This window comes from Cucurbita pepo, chromosome 18, assembly GCF_057944985.1.
Source record: "Cucurbita pepo subsp. pepo isolate OVF chromosome 18, ASM5794498v1, whole genome shotgun sequence".
NCBI lineage: Eukaryota > Viridiplantae > Streptophyta > Magnoliopsida > Cucurbitales > Cucurbitaceae > Cucurbita > Cucurbita pepo.
The window spans coordinates 5,727,247-5,748,070 of NC_141815.1; the positions used below are offsets into that span (position 1 = coordinate 5,727,247).

At 39.0% G+C, this 20,824-nt stretch overlaps 1 protein-coding gene and 1 non-coding gene across 2 annotated transcripts; one reads left to right on the plus strand and one right to left on the minus strand.

The window, feature by feature from the left end:
- Positions 1-8,070: 8,070 nt before the first annotated feature.
- LOC147787285 (uncharacterized) lies at positions 8,071-8,763 on the minus strand. Its single transcript, XM_087119493.1, has 2 exons — positions 8,623-8,763; positions 8,071-8,496 (listed from the first exon to the last, which is right to left on the minus strand). The coding sequence occupies exons 1-2, from the start codon at positions 8,761-8,763 to the stop codon at positions 8,071-8,073; spliced, it is 567 nt and encodes a 188-aa protein (XP_086975619.1).
- Positions 8,764-12,564: 3,801 nt separating this feature from the next.
- Positions 12,565-12,638, plus strand: TRNAN-GUU (transfer RNA asparagine (anticodon GUU)). Its single transcript has one exon. It is a non-coding gene; the product is annotated as a tRNA-Asn (tRNA).
- Positions 12,639-20,824: the final 8,186 nt, after the last annotated feature.

Genomic DNA, 20,824 nt, shown 5'->3' on the forward strand with positions numbered 1-20,824 from the left:
AGTAGCACATGGCTTGAGTATTTAAAGAAATACTCAGCAAGTGACTCCACTATTGGGGGTTAAATGCAAGAACATGCGAATGCAATGACGGGACCTATCCTTTCAATCTATTTTCCTACGGTACTGACCTAACGAGTAATTTGAACGTGTGCCATATACTCTACACACAGCCATACATGTGAGTATGGGCTCACTAGTCAGTTCGCACACCATTGGGCCACTTTCCTTGTCGGGCGAGCATACTCTAGGAGCTCCTTAAGCCGAACACCCGTTAGAACTAGTAACTGTCATGGCAGCTTTATGCAAAACATAACGATCGTTGTCCTGCCATTGGATGTATGCGTCCGTACCCTCGTGATTGAATAGGGGTATCCCCCTAAATGCATGAGCACACATAATTCATGAGGTCCCCAACATTTCTTCTTTTGTCATTAATGAATATAACCCCGCTATTATCTTCCACGCTTAACATCTCATTTCTCATTTTTCACTCTACGTATAATATAATCCTAACGGGGTTACATTTCATTTCATTTATCATGATATCATGTCCTTCATAACATGTTGTATACATACAATTTAGAAAACATAACATAACGCTCCATGCTTTTAACATGTCATTTCATAACGTGCAATTCATTCAACAATTACTTCCATGGTCACACAAAACAATCTAAACATAACCCCTCACATTACAATATATCGTATCATAAACATGTCATATCGTAAACACTTCATGGTCATATCGTTCCCTAACTTATCATAGCCTTAACGTTCTTATACCTATCACAGTCATATCATTACGTGAATGTACCTTAGTCATATCATCACAGGAACGTATCCTAACGCTGTCGTTCTATCAATCTATCACAAACCTATCCCTTTCTACCCATATCCTAACCATATTCTTTCATTAATCTCCCCTATCCATAGCATTACGATATGTAACCTAACCTTAACGCTTCATGAACGTATCTTACTCCTATCGTTACATTTCGTCTTGTGCATCCTTCTCGTATCCTATCGAGAACATATCCTTGAACACATCGTACCATAATTATTATCATACAATTCACATATTATAACATAACATAAACATAATATAAGCATACCGATTCACAGATAATTCACACATATCAGTATATATGACACGTGCAGAACCATAAGCACGTGTCAACATCTTTCAGTTGTTTGATTTGAAGTCCAAGAAGAAAGTGGGCTCTCCCATCATACTCATCTCAAACTCATTATGCATACATTTAGAAAATTCTTCACATAAGAAGGATTAGTAGAACCAAATATAATATCATCCACATATATTTACACTAATAACATATATTTTTTCTTTAATTTTAATAAAGAGAGTAGTGTCGAGCTTACCCATTTTGAAATCATTCTCAATAAGAAAATTAATAAGTCTATCGTACCGAGCTCTCGAAGCTTGTTTTAAGCCATAAAGAGCCTTTTACAACTTATAGGCATGATGTGGGAAATTAAAATTTTCAAATCCAGGAGGTTGTTTTACATAAACTTCCTCCATAATATAACCATTTAAGAATGCAGTTTTCACATCCATATGATATATATAAAATTTTTGTAAGAAGCAAATGCAAGTAAGGAGGTCTACAAGTTGATTGTCCTTCACAAAAACCGTTTTTAATAAGTTGATTTGCCATAAGCTCATAAAATAAAGTTTAAAAAAAAAACAATAGGAGCAACCTGATACCAATTGTTGGATCGATATGGCAACCCTAAAGGTATGAATAGGGTTTCAACAATATAATGATTAAATTTTTGTAATAACAATAAAACTTAATAGCATGCAATAAAACTTAATAATAATTGAGAATTTAAATAGGAAAGGATTAGAAAATATAACACCGTAGTTTTATAGTCGACCTACTCCACTCCCCAAGCGCCGGGAATTTGAATAAACCTTTCTTGACTCTTTCCTCCGATCAGAGCCCAACCGCTACACCGCTCTTTTTACGAGTTCAAGAGAAAACTCAATCCTTTCCACGACTCAGGTTTCCATGCCTCAGGTTCAAACCAGTACACAGCTCTTTTTACGAGTTTAGGAGCAAACTCAATCCTTTCCACGGCTCAGGATCAAACCGGTACAATTGTCTGAAATTTTATAGAAACACACCACAACTCTCCGAAGTAGTAGATTTACAATTTTCTCACAATACAATAGACATCTCTTAAGAATAAGATAAACAACAAATAAAATTGGAAGCTTTGGAGAGAGCAATAATGGAGGCAAAAAGATTTAGATCGACCAAACTATGTATTTGTGTTCTATGTTCTGTGTTCTGAAAAATATGAAGAGGTGATGGGTTAAAATAGTGATCAAGTTGTAAAAATAAAAATTGATACGGACCACTAAAACGTGGACCAAGTAAAATAATATTTATTTATTTAAATTTATCGTGAAAAACTAAAGACCACATATTTCATTTATTTAATTTTATATATATATATATATATATATATATATATATATATATATAGATATATTATTTTAAATAAATATTAAAAATATTTTTAAATTCATTTTTATTATATATATATATAAATGTAATAATATAATAGAAAAATGTTAATGAAAATAACGTGAGTAACATTTAAAATTTAAAAGTAAAACTAATGAAAATAATTATAAATGTAATTCAAATAATTTTATAATTCAAATAATTTTCTTTTTAAGTTATTGACGACTGTTATAAATGTAATTAGAACTAATTTTATAATTCATAAAGTAGTGAAAAACTTTTATAAATGTAATCGAAAACTCTACCGTTTGTTACTCTACCAAAGTTATAAATGTAATATTTCGATTGGTCCATAATGTTAATTTTGTCGATGGTCCATGATGTCAATTTTGTCACCACATCACCACGTCGGATATCTTGTTTTGAATTCGATTGGTCCATGATGTCAATTTTGTCGCCGGTTCATGATGTCAATTTTGTCACCACATCATCACGTCGGGTATCTTGTTTTGATTGAAACTTCTTCGTTTTAGCTCTAATTTGAGTGAACCAAAAAAGACTTTAAAATAGTTATTCCCAACCTTATATTGTGGACAAACAAAATATTGAAAATTCTTAATAATTGAAGGTAGGTCTGTCATCAACAAAACATTAATTAATTAATTTGAGATTAAGGGCCGGCCAACCAGGTAAAGGTTACAAATGGTATATATGAGTAGTTATCCACTAACGTCAATTTTTTTAATCATCTTTTCATTTATGATACCTTATTATAAAACTCAAGTCCAGGTGAGAATTAATTTTCTAAATTTTTTTCTTAAAATTTCAATTTGAAAGTTTATTGAGACCCTTAGACCCTAAATCTTTAGAGGTTGAAAGACGTGGTAGACGAAAATAATGCTTAGAAAATTGCAAGAAACTCAAGAAAAATATTAAAAAATTATGTAAAACCTTAAAAATATGTCATTCAAAAAATAAGATTAGTCAAGATTTAAATTCCTTATTGGATTCAAAATCCATAACCATAAATATTTACAGAACTTATGTGTGATAAATGTTTGAACTATAAAATTAAACAGTATTTTGATATACATAAATACTCGAGTCCATGCCACTTATCTTTTACTTTCATTTTGAGGAAAATTTTCTATTTTAGTTAAATGGCTAGACCATGGGGGCATTCCAAGATTTTTATTGTTAAAATTGAATGTTAAACTTTTAAAATGGGAGGTAAATACTCGAGGTTTTCTAGCATTAGTATTGACACCTTTAACATTTTCTATTGAGCACATTAACTTTGATGAGAGGATATATGATCCAGCCATATAGCTATTTATTAAATATAAGGAATTGATTAAGGTAGGCTTGAAGGTGGCATTGATTAAAGGCATACTAAGGTTTGAATGAAATGACAAGTTAAGTCTACGCTTCAACGAGACTTTTGATATTCTAGATCAATCAGACCGGTGACATACAAATGAAAGGTTAAGTCCATGTAATGAAAGCCCTATGTAACCAAGCAATAACCTCCATTAACATACTATGAAAACAAAAAAAAACAAAAAAACTGAAGAAGCCACGTGAGGACAAAACGATGAGAGAGAGAAATATCGATTCACGTTTTAATCACTTTCGAGGATGAAAGTTATTTTTAGGAGCATGACACCAGGGGTTCCGCTAACCTCCCGACGTCGCTACAGATTAGCTTGACTAGAGAGGGCCCAGGGGGTGTGCGAGCCCTCAGAGATTCACACTTGCATGTCTGGGTAATGTATAAGGAAGTACTACACATCTATAGTAGTCCGAGACTGTAGGTTACCCATAGAGAATAGAGATAGGTCCCAAGAGCATGATTGCATATGTTTGCATTTGCATGGCCCCCTATAATGGTAGGACCTGAGTTGGTTCGAGTCACCAATGAGGCTGTCCAGAAAAACCGAGCGAAGATGCATACCGCTCAAAGTAGATAAATAAATCTACACGGTTGTAAGGCATAGGATCTTGGAGTTTGAGATATGGGACTAGTATTCCTAAAGGTGGAATCCATGTAAGGTGTCTTGAGGTTCGGACGTAATGGCAAGTTAAGTTCCAGGTTCATCGGGCCTTTCGAGATTCTCTCGTGGATTGATCCCTTAGCTTATAAGTTTGTCCTACCTCCCTCTCTCTTAGGAGTGCACGATGTAGTTCAATGTCGATACTGAGGAAAAACATGACGGACCCTATCCACATAATAAACTACGAGCCCCTCCAACTCAAAGAAGATTTGAGTTATGAGGAAAAACTAATAAGAATTTTAACCTGAGATAGGGACACTGCGTTCGTTAAGGTTTAATGGCGAACCACCACACTGAGGAGGCCACGTGGGAACGTGAGGACGAAATAAGAGAAAAATATCCCGAGTTACAAGAGTTTGAGACTTTTGAGGATGAAAGTTCTTTTTAGTTGCCGGAAAACCCGTGAGTTTTCCGCCGACTGCTAGGAATAACGCAGGGTCGCAGAAACACGCGCCACGTTCCCCAAGGAACACCGAGTCTTCAGCTAATGAACTCCTCTTAGCCAACGCCTCAGAGTACCTGCAATGAAGGAAATCAGTAAGGAATCTGAGAGAAAGAAAACCTTGAGTTTTCCAGTGAGAATCCGAAACGAAACCTACGACCTCGAAACCTCAGCCTCAACGCCTAAACTGACCTACCAACACTGTGAAAATGTCCACCGGCCTAAATACAATCACCTTGAACAAATAGACGCCGTGTAGTCACCGTTTTCACTGTTAGATGTTAAGAATGAGAAATAGAAATAGAAATGGAATTGGGAAGGTGTATAATCTCATTGATATTGATATCCTTTAAATAGGATACAAGAGGTACAAATGAGTAAAATATAAAATAATTAAATACTGAGAATAAAATAAAATATACTCTAAATGAAATCGTAAAGGAAAGAATATTAAGATATAATATCTAAGATATATTACATAAATAATATATCTCAACACTCCCCCTCGAGTTGGAGAGTGTATGTCAATCACATCCAACTTGTCTTTAACTTGTCTTTACGGTAGGTCAATAACACCCAAGTTGTCTTTCACTTTTGTTTTTCCAGTAATGAAATATCAGTAAATAAATAGACCGCATTTGATTGGTTTGCATTTTTAGACTTTCAAGAAATTATTGAATTTACAAGAAAGATGCAAAACTGTCACGACCCAATTTTTCGAGGCTTCGAAAAGCTGAGTCGTGACTAAAAAGTGAAATCGAAAACAAACAAAAAGGAATAAATAGTAAAGTAAAAGGTAAAAATGTCATTTAATTAAAACAAAATAGAGAAAAGTTTTGTTTCAAATGAATAAAAAAAGAAATTACGAATACAAAATTAAAACCAAATATTTCTAACGGGAAATACAATTATTAAGAAAAAAATACAAAAGACTCTAAAGACCGACAAGGGACTGACGCTCCGGAACGACCCCCTCTGTGACCGCACAGCTCTCCAACGCTCCTCCACCTCGACCGGCACCTGACAAAAAGGAAGGTAGAAAGGAATGAGTATAAAAATTATACTCAGTAAGCCACCTACTTTAGGCTCTCTTCGCATCTTAATTTACAGATTCCCACAGTTTCCTAACTCGGTTCTAGGACATCTGGTTCTAGTCTTAGTCCCTTGGGCTTGCCCCTTGGGTTTCACCGATTTGTCGTCCTTTCATTAAAGGCCTAGAGGTTCTTTATGCCAAGCTATTATGGTCGGTATCTCTCTATGAGGTGCTACCTCTACATGGCTATCTGGGACTACATGGTACCTAGCCTAGGGGTGTGCTGAGTACCCCTACGCCCATTTAGTCCCCCTATGGGGGGCGCGACCCAACCTGTTCCCATGCAGCTAATGAGCTGTACGACGTGGGGACACATTTCCCATGCGATGGCTAAGAGCAGTAAGAACTGATTAGGGACCCCTTGGTCCTCCCACGAAGCTATAGATACCGTTCACACGCTAGCAATCTATGAACACTCCGGAGTACCTTCTTGCCGTGGTAAACCGCTAAAGTTCTAGGAGAAAATTAAGTCTGACTAGAGCGGCATATCGCTCCTAACAGAAATTCCCTAACCTTATCATAGAAATGGGCCCTAGCAATTAACAGAGGGTGCATGCAATCTTCTTCTAACATCATAGTATGTAATTCATTCAAACTAGGCATACCGGCTCAACGGGTCGATGACCTCCATCAAGCACCCAGAGCACGAAGTTTGCGCTCAATGGGGCGAATTCGTCCATCAAGCACCCGAAACTCGGCATACACAATTCTAACATAAATTAACGCATGCATACATACAGTGGAAGCTTAAAGCATACATCAACAATCCTGTAATTTACCCAATATAAATACAACAGTTAATCTGACTAATAGTTTACATGGAGAGCTAATCTGAAGCAGGACTACTAGCATGCATGCAATCCGAGCGAATCCTACAAGTATTTTTTTCTAAATACCGGGTGGTGACTTACCTGGTTGACGCGTGCCCTTTTTGCTAGCGTTTCTTTGCCCGTGAGGTGTCCACAAATATTGATTTCTTTAAATTAGGTCCCTATACACATAAAAACAGTATTAGAACTGGAATCGGGACAAAAATCAGGCAAACAGAAAACAACCGGGCCAAATTGGCCGTTCCACGCACGCTCACGTGCCAGCAGCGCGCTGGGAGTGCGTAGTCTCGCGCGCGGAAAGGTGCCAGTCGTAGGCTGCACGCGCGCTCGCTTCCGCGTAGTCGCAGTCGGCCGGCCCGGCCGGTCGGCTCAGCTCGCGTCGCGGTTCGGCCCGGCTTGCAGGCGACACGTGTCGACACCTCGCTGGAGCTGCGTTGCTCCAGTCGATGGTCGACACGTGTCCGGCGCCTGTCGCCACCCTCCGCCGCTCGCCGGCCGTTTTTTTTTCTCTTTCTTCTTTCTTCTCTGTCCTCTGAAAACTGAAACCCAGTCTGTTTTTTCCGATTTTCATAACTTTCAATCCGTAGATCGAATCGATATGATTCCTTCGACAAAGTTCTAGATCGTGTTACAGGCTACGTCCTAGTATTTTTTCTATAATTTTTTCTTGACTATCGGATTATTTAAGAATGTCGGAAATTCGCTCACCGTTCTCAGACGACTCTCGGATCTCCGTCTTTGGGTTGAGGTCTCGGCCAAACTTCTTCACAGACCATGCGTGAGTTGTTCCTAGGTTAAGATTTCAGCATTTTAGGATCAATTCACGTAGAGGAAAACTCAGATCTGAGCAATGTCGTTCAGAAACCTTACCTCGCGAAATGTTCTTAGGTTTTGACGGAGCGTCGGCCTTGCTAGCCTCTCAATCCTTGTACGAGTCTCGTCTGGAGATGGATTCCGGCGGTGGTCCGTTAATCTTCGCGGCTGACTCCTCTCTGATTTCTCTCTAACTTCTTCCTTCTTTTGCAGGGAATCTGACGGGGTTCTCCTTAGACCCCTATTAGGGCTAGAGGGGCAAAATGACCTTTTTGCCCCTCAGTTGACTTAGCCCCCCGCCTTCTATTTTTTTTTTTTTTTGGCGTTACAAATTCTCCCCTCCTTAGGAACTTTCGTCCCCGAAAGTAGCTATCTCTTGGAAGAGTTCGGGATAAGCTTTCCTCACGTCCTCTTCTCGTTCCCAGGTTGCCTCTTCCTCACGGCGGTTACCCCATGAGACCTTTACCAAGGGAATATCTTTGTTACGCAACCGCCTAGTGTCGAGAGCCAAAATTCTGCTAGGCTTCCCCTCGTAAGACATATCTTCTTGAAGAGGAAGCCTCCCATGCTCGATTACATGAGTAGGGTCGGGAGTATACTTTCGCAGCATGGATACGTGGAACACATTGTGCACGGTGGCAAGGTTCGGTGGTAGGGCAATTTTGTAAGCCACAGCCCCAACTCTGTCTAGAATCTTGAAGGGGCCTATGTACCTTGGGCTCAATTTCCCTTTCTTTCCGAACCTCAACACCCCCCTAATAGGGGCCACCTTCAGGAACACGTGGTCACCCACCTCAAATTAAAGGTTCCTTCTATGCACATCTGCATAGCTTTTCTGTCGACTCTGTGCGGTGAGTATCCTCTACTTGATTTTCTGCACTGTTGCGTTGGTGACCTGGACCAACTCTGGTCCCAGTAGTTGCTGCGTGCCTACCTCTTCCCAAAACACTGGTGTTCGACACCTACGCCCATACAGTGCCTCAAAGGGAGCCATCTGAATGGTCGCTTGATAACTATTGTTGTAGGCAAACTCCATTAAAGGCAGATGTTCGTCCCCGAAAGTTGGCGTCTCTTGGAAGAGTTTGGGATAGGCCCCTCTCCCGTCTTCTTTACGTTCTCGAGTTGCCTCTTCATTAAGGTGGTTACTCCCATGAGACTTTTACTAAGGTGGTCGCTCTTTCATACCAACACTTCGCGTCTTGGTCTGACCCGATAGGGTCTGGTACCCGTATAGGCGTACCATCTCCTTGACATAAACCAATTTTTTTTTTTTTGGCGTTACAAAAACAAAATTGGTTTGCATTTTTAGACTTTCAAGAATTATTGAATTTACAGGAAAGATGCAAAACCAAAAAATAGACCGCCTTTGATTGGTTTGCATTTTTAGACTTTCAAGAAATTGTTGAATTTTCAAGAAAGATGCAAAACTTAGAAATAGACCGCAATCATTGACTCGAGGATTGGTAACTTGTCCCATTTAATTTGATTTGGAACAAGTGAATATCCTCCATGATCACTTCTTGGTCCATGCATAAATGCTTTAGAAATAGACCGCAATGACTGACTCGAGGATTAGTAACTTGTCCCATTTAATTTGATTTGGAACAAGTAAATATCCTCCCTGATCACTTCTTGGTCCATGCATAAATGATTTACTGGATAATAACACCAATATTGGTGCTCTTGATCACTTGAGAGGCTGTGAAAGAAAATACGAACATCTTGAATATGTCACCTTTGAGCTTGGTGAGAAATTGAATATGCTTATAACGTATTCTTGATATTGGATGATCGGCGTAAAGGCTTCACTGATTCAGTTAGGGTTTGGAGGTTTAATACTCCCCTTGGACTCTGAGTCCAAGGGGGTATTAGGAATACTAAGATCGGTGCTCTGATATTAGAAATACCTAAGATCAATGCTCTGATACCATGTTAAAAATGAGAAATAGAAATAGAAATAGAATTGGGAAGGTGTATAAACTCAAAAATGAGGAAAATATAAAATAATTAAATACTGAGAATAAAATAAAATAAACTCTAAATCAAATCATAAAGGAAAGAATATTAAGATATATCTAAGATATATTCCATAAATAATATATCTCAACATTAGAGAAGGAATTCAGAATCAATTTTTGGAGAATTTTCGATCCACCTCCACCGATGTCCATCTGCTACGAAACTTCGTGGGAGAGGAGAGGAGAGTCTACAGAGAGATAAAGATAGAAAAAGAGGGAGAAACGATGTTAGAAAATGTCACGGAAAGGAGAGAGAACGTGTCGGAGAATCGCAGCAATCCGGGTGAAGGAGACGACTCCATCGGATGTGGGTCGGGCCCGATCCATAACTCGCAACCCAAACTGCGTCAGTGTAGCCCACCTGTAGCAGCCCAAGAACCCTCGACCCAAAATCCAAGTCTGCGATCCGCGCCTACTCTACAACCCACACCAGAGAGCCGCAAACCGAGAAACCAAAACCGAGTCCATCCTACAAATGAGGCCTATGGCGCAACCTACTAACCCACAGCCAAACTCGCTTGCGGCTCAGCCCACGAATAGAAGCCTAGTGCGACGGCAGTTCGGACGGCTTCGACACTCGCCCACGAATTGCGGCCTTCGACACTCGCCCCGACCTGGAGCGCCATTCGACCCGCCACGTGGCACCCACCAGTGCGAGCAGCCCTTCGTCTCATCTCGGCTTGGTAGCGCGACGGCAGTTCGGACGGCTTCTGGCGGCAACTCCCAGCGTATTCGGCTCAGCTTTCAATTTTTGACCCGGTTACCACCGTTTCAATCCTCCTGAACCTATTTTCAGCCTCAATTAAGATAATTGATGTCATTTTAGAGTCGTATTTCACATTGTAGTTGGATTATTGATGAAAATATGAAATACTAACGAAAGGTGACAAAAGCAGCGATAGGAAGCAAACCCTAACAACCTTTGGAGAATCTCTCAAGGAACAGAGCTTACGTTTAGCTAATTAGGGAGTACTTCGGCTAAGTAAGTGACCTTACTATAGGATAGGCTAGAAATTGTATGAGTTACAATTTATGATATATGAATTATGATGATGTATGAGTTGTATCGTATGATGTCGAGTACTAGTATATGATGATGTCTGAGTATATTATGATGTATATGTATATGATGATGTATGAGTTATGATGCTTAAGTTATGATGTTTGATGATGTGCGTAATATATACATTTCGATTGATGACGTACTTGAGATGCTTGATGCACTTTATGACAATATGATGAGTATGATGATTGCATGACGTTTGTCTTAATATGTTGATGTTTTCCATATTAAGCATGTTATATGATGATGATTGCCATATTGCATTATGTCGATAGACTGACATAGGACACAACCCTAAAAGCATGAAAATGATATTAATATAAATATCCAACGAGCATGTGTTACTTAACGTAACAAAAGGATGAGACTAGAGACTTGGGTCAGAAGAGATGATAAGATGGAAATTAGAGGGACCTCATGCATGTTGTATGTTCATAAGTATAGGGATACTTCCCCAGATACGATGAGTGCGGACGCACAAAGTATGATGATAAGGGTGTTCATGGGGAGAATGACGCTAAGGGGTTCCGCTGACCTCCGGACGTCTCTACAGATTAGCTTGACCAGAGAGGATCTAGGGGTTGTGCGAGCCCCCTGAGGATTCACACTCCGCACGTGTGGGTCATGTGTAGGAAAGTACTACACATCCATAGTAGTCTGAGATTGGAGGTCACCCCTAAAGAGAGTGATAGGTCCTAAGAGCATGATTGCATATGTTTGCATTTGCATGACCTCTATAGTGGGGCCACTTCCTGAGTATTCTTCCAAATACTTAGGCCATGTGCCATATCATTTTTTAGGTAAAGGCAGGACGCACATATACAGAGGACGGCGACATCGCAAGCAGAGACTTTAACACATCCATAGGGTAGACTCGTATTTAATTTCCTAGTCTTATGTTAGAATATGTTGTTTTGCATTTCATCGTTTTAAATTATTTTGTATTTGTTTTTATTTCCTCTAAATTTCACAATTTCGTATTTAAACACGTAAGACCATAGCAGTGTTTTCCAGAGATAGAAGATGTTTTAAATATTGTTGACATGTATGCTATAGATGATTTTTCTTTTAAGAGTTATATTTCCACATAGATAATAAGCATGAGACGTTAGTAGCAACTTAGAAATTTAGGATCGTTACAATTAAAGATATCCACAGGGTAGGGTGGGAAAGCTTTCATCATTTATGTTCCCACCCCCCCTTTTTTCATCTTCATCCTTGCAAAAATTTTATCCTAATACTTTTCAACCAACATCATTTCAAAGGTACTTTTAATGAATAATTTTTAAATTTTTATTATAATTTCTATTAAAAAATGTAAAGAAAAAAATATTTTTTAGGAAAATATAATATAAATTCTATCCCCATCATTTACATAATGATCTCAAATTCTAAAAAAAGAACGTTAGAAGCTAGAAATATATGTATATAATACAATATAATATAAATGCAATAGGTTAGTTACGTACCTTAGCGATCAACAATGGGTTCTTTTAGCTCTAATGGTGTGCATTCGAACCCAAAGGCACATGGTTTTCCTTCCAATTATGTCGTAGTGTCCTGTGGCGTAATCAGAAGGGTGGTAGGTCACAGGTTAAATGGAGGCAGTTTGGGTCAGTCGGTTGCGGATCTTGGATCAGGTCACCAGCAGATCCGCGCTCGCAAACCGTATGCTGACACGTGTTGCGTAGTGCCTCACCTGTTAGCTGACTTGCGTCTTCATCAATACTCAACTATCAAGTTAAGTGATTGTATGGCTGGAATAGCTCAGTTGGTTAGAGCGTGTGGCTGTTAACCACAAGGTCGGAGGTTCAAGCCCTCCTTCTAGCGGTGTGATTTTTTGTGAGATAGGTGGTTTCAAGTGCCCATTTCGGCCAACTATACGAAGTGGTCGTGTACGTAAGTGTAGGGAGTTGTACGAAGAACAACACTTGAAAAGTTAGGGAGTTGACATCGAGTGCTACATTTTTCGAGCAAATCAATAGTTGTACTTTCATATTTTATTATCATAATTAGCCATTATGCAAATTTGTAACCCTCCGAAAATAATTGGGCTTGATTCTTTTTCAATATACTATGAATTTAAACTTGATTTTATCTTTTGTAATTTAAACAATAGTTTTTTAACATCTTTGTTGAAATTCATATTGCATGATTGAAGAAGAATAACCAATGGAGTATGAGGAACAAGCTTGTGGAGTCGATTTAGGCGAACAATGAGAACAAGAAATTGAGCATGAGGTTCATCGAAGTTGCGTGGATTTTCAATATTCTCCTTGAATTCTAACAAAACTTCACGATTGTTGTCTCATTAGATCCGCATTGCAGAGATCTTAAGGCTTCATGAAGGTCGTTTGGATAATCTATCATGACCTAATTTTCAAGACTTCGAAAGTTAGATTACGACAAAAGGATGAAAACCATTGTCCCCTCTCAAGGCTGGCATGCACATAGTAATGACACTTTGAGTTAAGTATTTAAGTCGTCCATCGTCCTCTCTCAATGCAGGTTGGTTCTACACACAATAGTGACTCTACAAATTGATATCATTCACACTTCTAACAGTTTCATAAGTTTTCCTAAATTTTCTGGAGTGTCGTGGAGGCTTACAAGGTTTAAGGGCGCCTAGGAAGTTTAGATACAATTCGTGTTTACAAGTCCTAAGGTACTCAATCTACTAAAAACGTTTTGACCTAAGTCTACATGAAAAGTGTTCTAGCTCTAATGCCCTAACTTACACTAGTTCGTGCATGCTTTTCTATAGAAATATTCTATCGATCACCTAGAACACAGAAAAACATAATGTAAATTTTCATGCAAGTCTATTAGAGAGATACTCCTCTCAATCACCTAAAGCAAGAAAATCCATAATCTTCCTACAAATATTAACTTAAAACTAACACGTAATTTACGTGCAAACAACTTGCTCAACAAGGAGATAACATTCATAAATCTCTTGGAGCACAAACCCAAAGTTTCCTTTCCTGCTTTCTTGTAGAGAGAAAAACATTAAATAGACATGCATCATCAATTCTTATCTTAGAGGGATTTTTTTTTTTTTTTTTTTTTTGTAGTAGGTCCTAATTCAAGTAAACCTAGGGTTAGTATCGAGAAACCGGAATGAAAATATGACAAACTGAGATCAAATGTGGCAAACACGGAGGTGTTCACGCACGCAGGAGGTCGCCCATGCATGAGTATAGATGTGACACTAGAGAAGGAGTTGCGCTGCGCTCTTAACACGTTGTTCATTTTTACTAACACGGAAGAGACTGGGTTGAATCGTTATAGTGAATCTAGCGTAGGGGACGGGTCATGTGCGGGTTGGATGAAGCGGTCAGGTCAAGTCAAGTCAGATCTTCTCAACATGCACAACACCCCTAGGAAACAGACACGTTGCACCACTCAAAATCCAACATGTATCCAACCCTCAGTCAAATGCGCTTACTACCCCTCCGCCTGACACGTGTCCTCCGGTGGTTTGTCCTCCTCATTTTTATGCATATTGTTTTTCAAGATTCATAAGGTTCTTTTTTAATTTCTTTGGATTTTTGTATATTTTCCTACCTAATCTAAATCAACATGATTTATTCATGAAAGTCGTAGAGTATTCTTTTTTACAAAGTTGTAGAGCATTGATTAGTTTTTTTTATAATTTATTTCTAATCAACCACGGGAAGAAATAATTTTGATCAAAATTGGAAGAAAGCCATATTATTGCAGTTTCTTGTGGTTCTCTGGAATTCTGACTTTTGGTTCGAATCAATTTTAACTTTCTTCATGAAGCTTGTATGAAATTTCTCCAAGAACGACATATACAAAATTCACAAGCTTATTAAAAAAAAATCATCTCAAATTTAAAGGAAAACTAAAATAAAAAACTCGAAATCCTTACCATTCAATCATTCTCGATTCTTGGTAAATTTAGACTATCCAAATATTCAGATTGAGTCTTCTCATTGTTATGAGTAACTTTAAGGGTCTATGGTCATAATCCAACTCCTAGATTGAAACATTCAAATGAGGCATGGAGGACAAAAGGACTATTTTACCCCTTGAGTTTACTTGAATCGAATTTCCTAATTTTTTTCTATTATTATTTGTATTTTCTAAACAATTTTCTCTTGAAATTTGGTCTCTAGCACTCTCAATAAAATTTAAATTTGAACTTTAAAGAAAAATCAGATAATTAATTTCTCATTATACAATCATTTCGAATCACACCGTAGGTGAGTGGTTGGTTTTATGAGGAAGAAGATGTTTCGAGTGAATCGACCCAAACTAATTCACTTGTACTTTACCTCACCGGTCCAGTTAGATTAGACTAAATAGGTCGAGTTGACTGACATTTGTCCAATTGAACTAGATTTTTTTTTTCTCAATTTAAACTTTTAGACACAATTTTTTTTGCTTGTTATTGATAACTCGACTCAATTTGTGACCCAATTAAAGACTTTTAGAAAATTTGGAGCATGAACCACACTCGAGAAGTCAATAAACAAATAAGTAGTCAAATGGAAGTTTATTCAAACTTGCAGGTTAAACTTCTCTCATTCCTTCCGATTTTAAGCCAATCAATCATTGCAAAGATGTCCAATAGTCAAAAGGCAAGTTAAATTACTTGTCAAGGGTCCAATAGTCAAAAGGCAAGTTAAATTACTTGTCAAGGGGAGACGTGGTCTCTGTTGTGATTTATGCCCTAAAGCTTCGCAATTAATTATTTAGTTTTTAACCATAATTTTTATTATTTTATTTGTAATTTAATTTTTATCCATAGTATGAAAATTCAAGGTTATTAATGCAGTCTTAAACAGTATGTGGTTGACATACAAGAGAATCGTGTTCAAGTAATAACCTAAAGAGTTTATAGTATAGTAACACTATTGATACGGCCGGATAAAATTAAAGAATAATAGCATAGAAAAGTAAGTTTTGGAAGGAAAAATTACAAAGTGGGATTTTTATTTAGACTAAGTAAACTAACATTTCCTCCCTTAAATTGAATGTTTGCATCTGCTTATATCAGATTGAGAACATACCCCTAATAAAGCTCTTAGCTTCAAGGAGACATTCAGCTTTCAAGGTTTGGTCATCACATCAACTACTTGATCTTGTGGGCTGCAATATACTTACTCAACAATCCCGCCTTTGGATAATTCTCTCATAAAATGAGAGCGGCTTTGACCTTGTAAAACTAGATTATTTGACAATTTAATTGCAGAACTAATATCACATTGAATGACAGTTGTTTGACCTTGATTTAGACCAAGTTTGTCCGGCACTCTTCTCAACCATATTTCCTAGCATGCACATGAAGCAACAGCAATGAATTCAACTTCAGCAGTAGACAAGCTTACAACGGGTTGTTTTTTTATTGCCAAGAAACATCTGCTGAACTTATCAAAAAAGATAACCTGAAGTGGTTTTCCGATATTCTAAGTCTCCTGTGTAATCGCTATCTGTGTAAGTGTAATACCCGAAGAAAGAGAAATAGAAATAGAAAAAGAAAAGGAAAAAAAAAAAAAAAAAAAAGGAAAAGTCAAGAGAGGGGCAAATAGGTAAGTTTGCCCCTCCAACCACTAAGGGGTCCAAATGAAACCCTATGAAGAGTCCTGCAAGAGAGAAATACTGAGAGAATGGGGTTAGAGAGAACCTAGAGTGAAGAGGAAGAATGAACCGCCGGAAGACTCACCAAAAACTACTGTCGGAGTCTATTCCGGTCAAGATCATGATGCAAGGAGCCTTTCTTGGAAGGGAAAAGAGAATGTGGGTGACCGGAGTCCCATTTTCCATCAAAAAATTGGAAAAATCTGCAAGGTAAGATCTTGAACGTTTTCTCAAATCTACGATTTTTCTTTGTGAATCAAGATCTGAAATCTTGATATATTCATCTAGGAACAACTCTCTACAGGATCTTTGAAGAAGTTTGGCTGAAACCTTGATCCGAAGGTAGAAACCCGAGAATCATCCAGGAACGGAGAGAGAAGAAATTCCGATAGCCATGTCCCGAAGGCGAGCGGCGAAACGCGACTGGGCAGGCAGTGGACACGTGCTGAGCGTCGGTCGGAGCTACGCAGCTCCAGTGAGACGGCAACACGTGTCGCCTTCAAACCCCAACCAGCTGCAGCCCACAGGAGCGAACCCACCTGCTGACTCACCAACCCGAATTGGGGCGCCTGGACTATGACTATGCAGAGAGCACGCGGGTGTGGTACTCGTGAGTAGACCTTCTCCCGGCGCGCGAGGACGTATGGCGGCGTGTGGGAGCACATGAGGGTTAGTTCCAGCCCGTCCGACTTCTTTCTGCCTGATTTTCATCCCGATTTTGATTCTAATCATATTTTTATCTGACTTAGGACCTAATTGAGAAAAATCAGTATTCTTGGACACGCTATTTGTGCAGGAGTGCTAGGGCACGCGTCAACAAGTAAGTCACCACCCGGTATTTAGGAAGAAATACTTGTAGGATTCGCTTGGATTGCATGCATGCTAGTACCTTTGCCTTAGAATTAGCTCTCCATGAATGAGATTAGTCGGATTGATTGTTATTAGTGTATTGGGTGAATTGTCTGAGTGTTGTTTGTATGCTTTAAGCTTTCGTCGTACGTATGCATGCATTTAATTTATGTTGGAATTGTGTATTCCGCGTTTCAGGTGCTTGATGGATGAGTTCGCCTCCATTGAGCGCGAACTTCGTGTTCTGGGTGCTTGATGGAGGCCATCGCCCCATTGAGGTGGCGTGCCTAATTTGCATGAATTATATATTATGATGTTAGAAGACAGTTGCGTGCACACTCTGTTATTTGCTAGGGCCCATTTCTATGATAAGCCTAAGAAATTGCTGTTAGGAGCGATAAGTCGCTCTAGCCAGACTTAACCTTCCCCTAAGAACTTAGCGGATTACCACGGCAACAAGGTACCTCAGGAGTGTTTATAGATTGCTAGTGTGAGAACGGTATCTATAGCTTCGTGGGAGGACCAAGGGTTCCTGACCAGTCCTTACTACTCTTAGCCATTTCGCATGGGAAATGTGTCCCCACGTTGTACAACCCATTAGCTGCATGGGAACGGGTTGGGTCGCGCCCCCCATAGGGGGACATATGGGCTTAGGGGTATTCAGCACACCCCTAGGCTAGATACCATGTAGTCCCAGATATCCATGTAGAGGTAGCACCTCATAGAGAGATACCGAGCATATCAACTTGTCGTAAGGAACCTCTAGGTGTCTAATGAAAGGACGATGAACCGGTGAAACCCAAGGGGCAAGCTCCAAGGGACTAAAATTAGAACCAGATGTACTAGAACCGAATTAAGAGACCGTGGGAACCTATTAAGTTAGAATGCGAAGAGAGCCTACAAGTAGGTGGCTTACTGAGTATGATTTTTATACTCATTCCTTTCTACCCTTTTTTTCAGGTGCCGGTCGAGGTGGAGGAGCGTTTGAGAGTGTGCGGTCATAGAGGAGGTCGTTCCGGAGCGTCAGTCCCTTTTCGGTCTTTTGGAGTCTTTTGCAAATTTCTTTTATATTTGTATTGTATTTCCTTTTTGTAAATTTAAATCATCTTTTGAAATATTTGAAAATTACACCCAGCTTTCTTCTATTTTAATTTTATTGGATTTTCATCTTTTTATTTTACTATTCTTTCTATTTTGTTCTCTTTTTGTTTATTTTCGATTTTGTCTTTTGGGTCATGGTCTGAGCTTCGAAGCCTCGAGAATCGGGTCGTGACAGTAAGAGATAAGATCACTATTTCCTCCCTTGTAGAAAATTCCAAAATCAAGAGTGCCTTTTAAATATCTTAGCACTCTTTTTGTTGCTTGTAGATGAAGCTAAGTAGGATTTTCCATTTATTGCTTGTATGTCCTCCTACAAACATCACATCTGGTCGAGTGGCTGTGAGATACATAAGACTCCCAACAATTTGTTCAAAATGAGTCGAGTCTACTTTAACACCTCCTTCATCATTCATTAGTTTGTAGCCTAGAACAATTGGATTGTGAGCCCGATTGCTTTTCTCCATTCAAACCTTTGCAGTACCTCCCATGCATATTTCTTTTGATTAATAAACATTCAAGACCCAAAAAAGACCTCATTTTGCCAAGATAAGTCATATCAAATTCATGCTTCATGGACTTCTTAAATTTAGAAACCAGAACATTATCATTTCCAGTAAAAATGAGATCATCAACATACAAACTTTACTAATCAGGTTAAGAAAATTAGGGGTGCTACAGTTGGTATCAGAGCTCTAGGTTATAGGTTTTGTAGACTGGCGTACGATGTAGGCCTAACGTACTTTCATGATCCTCCAGCAACCGTCAGGTATGCCTTTTTAAGAATTAAAAATTCTTAATTAAATGATGCATGCAGTAGTGAATCTGTATTTTGTAATGAATGATATGATGTACATGTGTTATATGCTTGCATGATTTATGATATGTCATGTACTATCGGATGATTATGTTAATGTATAGTTGTATGCATGAGTGACTTGCATAACTACGAACGTTTATTGAATCTATTAGATAACTATGTGACTTAGTAGTTACGTGCACTGTTTAGATGTCAACTAGAACTCGAGGAGGAGGTCTTAGGGGATGACCCCCGCTTAGGGGTTGAGGAAGAGAAAGGGGACGTAATTGGGGGTGGGAGGATTTTGTAGAGTAGCCTCTTCTGCCACCAACGACACCTCAAGCCGCACATACCCTACAACTGCCCTAGTAGATGATTGCAAACTGTAATACAAAATTTGAATGTCAACCAACAAGAAAATGCTTCTACATCAACCATGGAGGCTAAATACCTGCGGGATTCCAAGAGGGGTGACCCTCGAACTTTTAAGGGGGCATCTGACATTCCAACGGTGGCACAGATGTGGTTGAGGTCCATTGAGTCAGTATTTGAGTCGACCAACTACCCTGAGGCCCACAGGGTGGAGTGTGCTACGTCTATGGAAGGACCTGATAGTTCGCGTGAACCCCCTTCATCACCAGTGGGATAGAAGCGACGCCGCGACCAGACTGACCGAAATGAATTGTCTTTTTCACATACACAGAAACGATCCGATAGACAGCACCGTGATTTTAGGTGTGAGTAGCAAAGCTGTGAGAACAGGTCAGAAAATAGGCCAAAGTGTAAGGTGTGCGGTAAGAATCATTGGGGTTAGCGTTTGGCTTGATCTGGAGCCTGTATTCGATGTGGAAAGGAAGGGCATTTGTCTAAGGACTGTCTTGGAGGCCGTACACTGATACCAGAATTCAGCAAAGGCCATTACGCATCGCGAATAACCCCACTCAGAACCGTCTTCCAACAAGAACTTATGCCTCTACCAGCAAGGATACTGGAAACCCTGATGTAGCGGTGACAAGTACACTATTTGTTCTTGGGCACCTTGCTTTGACATTTTTGACTCAGGATCTACACATTCTTTTATTTCTATGGTTTTTATTAGTCAAGCAAAGTTTGTATTAGAACCTTTATTGCATGGATTCTCAGTAGGCACCCCAGCAGGGGTGAATATGATTGCTGCTTATAGAGTAAAAGATAGTCATGTATTAATATCAGGAGTTAAATAGTGGTAGACTAAATAGTATTTGATATGACTTGTATGATGTAATTTTGGGAATGAATTGATTAGCAAAACATTATGCTAGTATAAACTGTTACAAGAAAGAAGTGGTGTTTACACCACTGTCCGAGACCAAATTCAAATTCAAGGTCACGAGTCTTGGTACTGTGCCAAAGGTGATATCAATGATGAAAGCAAATAAGTTAGCCCAGGACGGAGCGTGGGCAATACTAGCCAGCGTTGTGGATACCAAGAAAGAGAAGGTTTCCCTAGAAACATTGTCAGTTGTGAATGAGTTCCCAAATGTATTCCTAGAGGACTTGCCAAGAATTCCTCCGACATGAGATGTTGATTTTGCAATAGAGCTGGAATCAGGTACCAGTCCAATATCTAAGACCCCGTATCGTATGGCACCAGCTGAGCTGAAAGAACTCAAGACGCAACTAC

Excerpts from the sequence above, each read along its gene's own strand:
- LOC147787285 (XM_087119493.1), bottom strand. The coding sequence starts at position 8,763 with ATGGAGTTTGCCTACAACAATAGTTATCAAGCGACCATTCAGATGGCT. Across the intron at positions 8,497-8,622 it reads TGGGACCAGAGTTGGTCCAG|GTGGCCCCTATTAGGGGGGT; the intron begins GTCACCAACGCA and ends GTGTTCCTGAAG.